Raw genomic sequence first — 3,354 nt, forward strand, 5'->3', positions numbered from 1 at the left:
CGGCGGCGAAAAATAATGTATAATTCGGATTCCGGGAAATCCTCTCAGAAAATCAGGAGATCGCCGGCGCGAATCGGAACCATAATGTAAGACAAGAATACATATTCGAGAAAACGTGGAAGGTACCACTTCCCCTATGTAGCAACGACCGGGGCATAGCTGAAGTTGACCTCGAGTTCAGTGACCGTCGCAATTGATTTCGATTCAACATGGGCAAAAGCCTCGTCGATGTCTCACTTTCTCCCGCTCGAAATCTTCCGTCAACAGACCGAAATATTCCGGTTTACTAGTATTCACAGACTTATTGCGGAAAACATCAGATACGAACAATCAATTTCAACCAATCGTGCCGGAGGAAAGACATTGGTCTCAAGCACCGGGTTTGGGCCAGGCCTGACCATGGTCGTCTTCCTCACAGTTTATGAGCTCCTAATCGCTGTAAGTCTTCTTCGTCGCTCGAGTAGTCCCTCGCGAGAGTCCCTCGTTCTTCGAGCGGTGGGGCTCTGGGCTCCGTTCTCCGCGCGGGTCTTAATCGAACGTCATTCGATGTTGTGTCGTGCTCGTACGGAAGCCCCGTAACCGGATCGTAGTATCCCGGCGTGTATGGTGGTGGGGGTTCATCTGAGGAGGAACATCAGGGAATTAGTTTAGGGCAAAACAATGGGTTCATGTCCCCAGTGTCAATTATTGTCGCGACGCGAAGGGGCATTCTCTCGCATTAAACTCACCGACGCCATGCGGAACCAGCCTGTATTTGAGAGCGTGATATTTTTCGATCCTGGTTTTTGCCTTGTGAACGGCTTGCTTCGTAAAACCGCTACCAGTGTATTTGAGCTCGTGAATCGCAGTGTCGTGAACATCGGGCAGTGCTTGAACGACTTCCTTCTGGGCGTCGAAGATGATAGCCATCTTGTGCGCCATCTCTATGTAGCCGTCGCTCAACTTGGTCAATCCTTCTTTGAGGCGTATGAGTTTGCAAACCTCATTCTCTTGGATTTTCTCGACGGCTTCGAATTGACATAGATCTTTCTCCCGTTCGGCGTCTGACAGTTTCATTTCCATGCTCATCATTTCTTCAACTGAGGCTTTCTGTGGACACGAAAACGTTAATTCCAGCTCATCGAATCTCCCACGACCCTCCAATCAGGAAAATTCCAGGATTTCAGGCATATTCAGAGCCCTTCGTCCCGAAGGCTCCGGGACGAAACGCTTACCTTTGCATTTTTCTTAATTTCTTTCTTGATCTTGTACTCTCTCTGCTCGGCCTGGGCCAGGTTGGCTCTTGCTGAGTCCACAACTTTTTCACCTTCGAGTATCATCTCATACTGATGTCGGAAAGCTTTCAGATTCTCTGAATGTAGAGAAGGGCATTTAAGAAGGAGTTTCCATTGAGAATGTCGCACGAGCCCGGGTAGGACTAGACCTATGAACCTTCCAGACGTAGATGGAACTTCATTGCCCTCGTCAGAATTTGATCCGCTTACCGAGAAAATCCTTCTGTGAATCCGCCCAGAAATTATGCAGTTCATTGATTTGTTCCATAACGTCCTGAATAGCGCGATTCTCGTCGGTGTGCGCCCACACCATCATGTCTTGAGCCACTGCAGGAGACAAGTCAGGTAAAGTTCCAGCTGATCACAGCAACGCCGAAGCTTTCGCGTTCCCCTGCTCGGTCGCTGACAGAAAAACTGATGCGTTTTCTGTGCAGGAAGAACATCAACGGTTTCTACAGACTTTGGAGCCGAACGGTGGCGCGCGATTTTTTTCGGGAAGCCGTTGGCTCCAGAAGATTACTGCAGGGCAAGGCGGACTAGAGAATAGAATAGACGAAGAAAACTTCAGCTCACCTGCTGTTTGAGCATTTTGGAAGCTTCGCAAGCCCATCCTCATGTCTCTGAGTCCAGAGATGACTAAGGCGAGGTCCGTATGCCCGGAGTTCATGGACTTAAGACGCACACCGCTCCTTCGGAGAAGAAGAAATTCATTTTTCAAGTGATGGAATGCCAGAATGGGTGACGGTCCGGAAATACACGTCATTTTCCATCCGTACATATGATTCTGAGATCAGGAGAATCCGCTCTAATCGACTCGCGATATTCCCTGGGGAATCCAGAGCTGTCAATGGACACCACTTCTGTTCTTCCTCGAAGATAAAGTTTCGGCGAGAGGCAGCGCCATCAGACGCCTGACAGCGCTAGTTTCGTCGCTTTAAGAGCGTCTCGCGCATTGAGCACACGAACCATTGAGGGAAATCTTTCCATTCACATGAACGACAGGCGACAGACAAGCGGTTGAATGGAGTGTTTTGAGCATTGACACGCTCCGGTCCACAGACGTGACTGAACTTTTACGTCAACCAACATGTGGCGCCGTAAGTAGCTACCGCTTAGACAGCTCGCAGATCCACTCTGAGCTCGAATCAATCACACTGATCATATATCATAGGTCTTCTCGTTTTTCACATCAAATGGAGTTCCGCTCGGATTTCTTCGAGGCTGACAGTCTCATCTTAATCTCAGGAATAGCCGAGAAAACAAGAAAGGGCGACACAGGCTCTGTGTGGATCTTCGCACAACAGACATGAACCGCGAGGTGGGACAGATTGAAGATACAGGACTTTTTCCTTCGCTTGACATAATTTTCGGGTTTGATGAGTTAATTGTGGATTATCGGAGGATAATCAACTTACCGGCGTATAGCTCTGGTTGCTTTCTCCATGTGGGAAGATGTGTGACCACTTTCGAAAACAAGTCCTGGCACGGAAATTATGACTCCTGCAAAAATGAGTACGCCAGTTTTTATCGCGTGTCGCACAACTCTCGAGCGAGGATGTTTTCTGACATCTGTACTCTCCTCCCGGTCGGACCGCCTCCAACGCGAAACGGACCGACACCGAGCTTCGAACTAGGGCTCGGATCCTGCTCGCACATGTTCGAACGGGACTCGTCCGCGCGACGAACGACCGAGGCTCGTCCGTGCGAAGCCCTCGTTCGAAGGCCGTGCCAACTTGTCTAATCATGCTCTGAATATGCTACTCATCAGATATGCTCCGAAGGCTCGTGAAATCCAGAAAAGAGGAGCAGCGAGCATCCGCTCCTCAATTCGCCGCTTTTCAGCTTGACGCTCATGACAAGAGATAGCTCGAGAAACCCCCTTCAAACCTTCCGAGGCTCCGCCGGGGGTGATTTGTTTAGCCCGAGCGATCGTTGACCTCACGGATATCATGCGGAATCAGTCGATATAAGGAATCATCCTCATCCTTCAAGATGAGTGAACTCCATTGGCGCAATCAACGGCCGCCCGTCGACTTTGATCGCTCCGCAATCAGGGATACGAGAGCGATCTGATTAGGAA

General features: G+C 49.7%; 1 protein-coding gene across 1 annotated transcript; it reads right to left on the reverse strand.

Moving 5' to 3' along the window:
* Positions 1–318: 318 nt before the first annotated feature.
* LOC100900284 (uncharacterized) lies at positions 319–2,769 on the reverse strand. Its single transcript, XM_003748190.1, has 6 exons — positions 2,690–2,769; positions 1,848–1,963; positions 1,485–1,601; positions 1,215–1,351; positions 729–1,089; positions 319–621 (listed from the first exon to the last, which is right to left on the reverse strand). The coding sequence occupies exons 1-6, from the start codon at positions 2,716–2,718 to the stop codon at positions 413–415; spliced, it is 969 nt and encodes a 322-aa protein (XP_003748238.1). The 5' UTR covers positions 2,719–2,769; the 3' UTR covers positions 319–412.
* Between the last annotated feature and the right edge of the window lie 585 nt (positions 2,770–3,354).

Source organism: Galendromus occidentalis, unplaced genomic scaffold, assembly GCF_000255335.2.
Source record: "Galendromus occidentalis unplaced genomic scaffold, Mocc_1.1 scf7180000077529, whole genome shotgun sequence".
Lineage (NCBI taxonomy): Eukaryota > Metazoa > Arthropoda > Arachnida > Mesostigmata > Phytoseiidae > Galendromus > Galendromus occidentalis.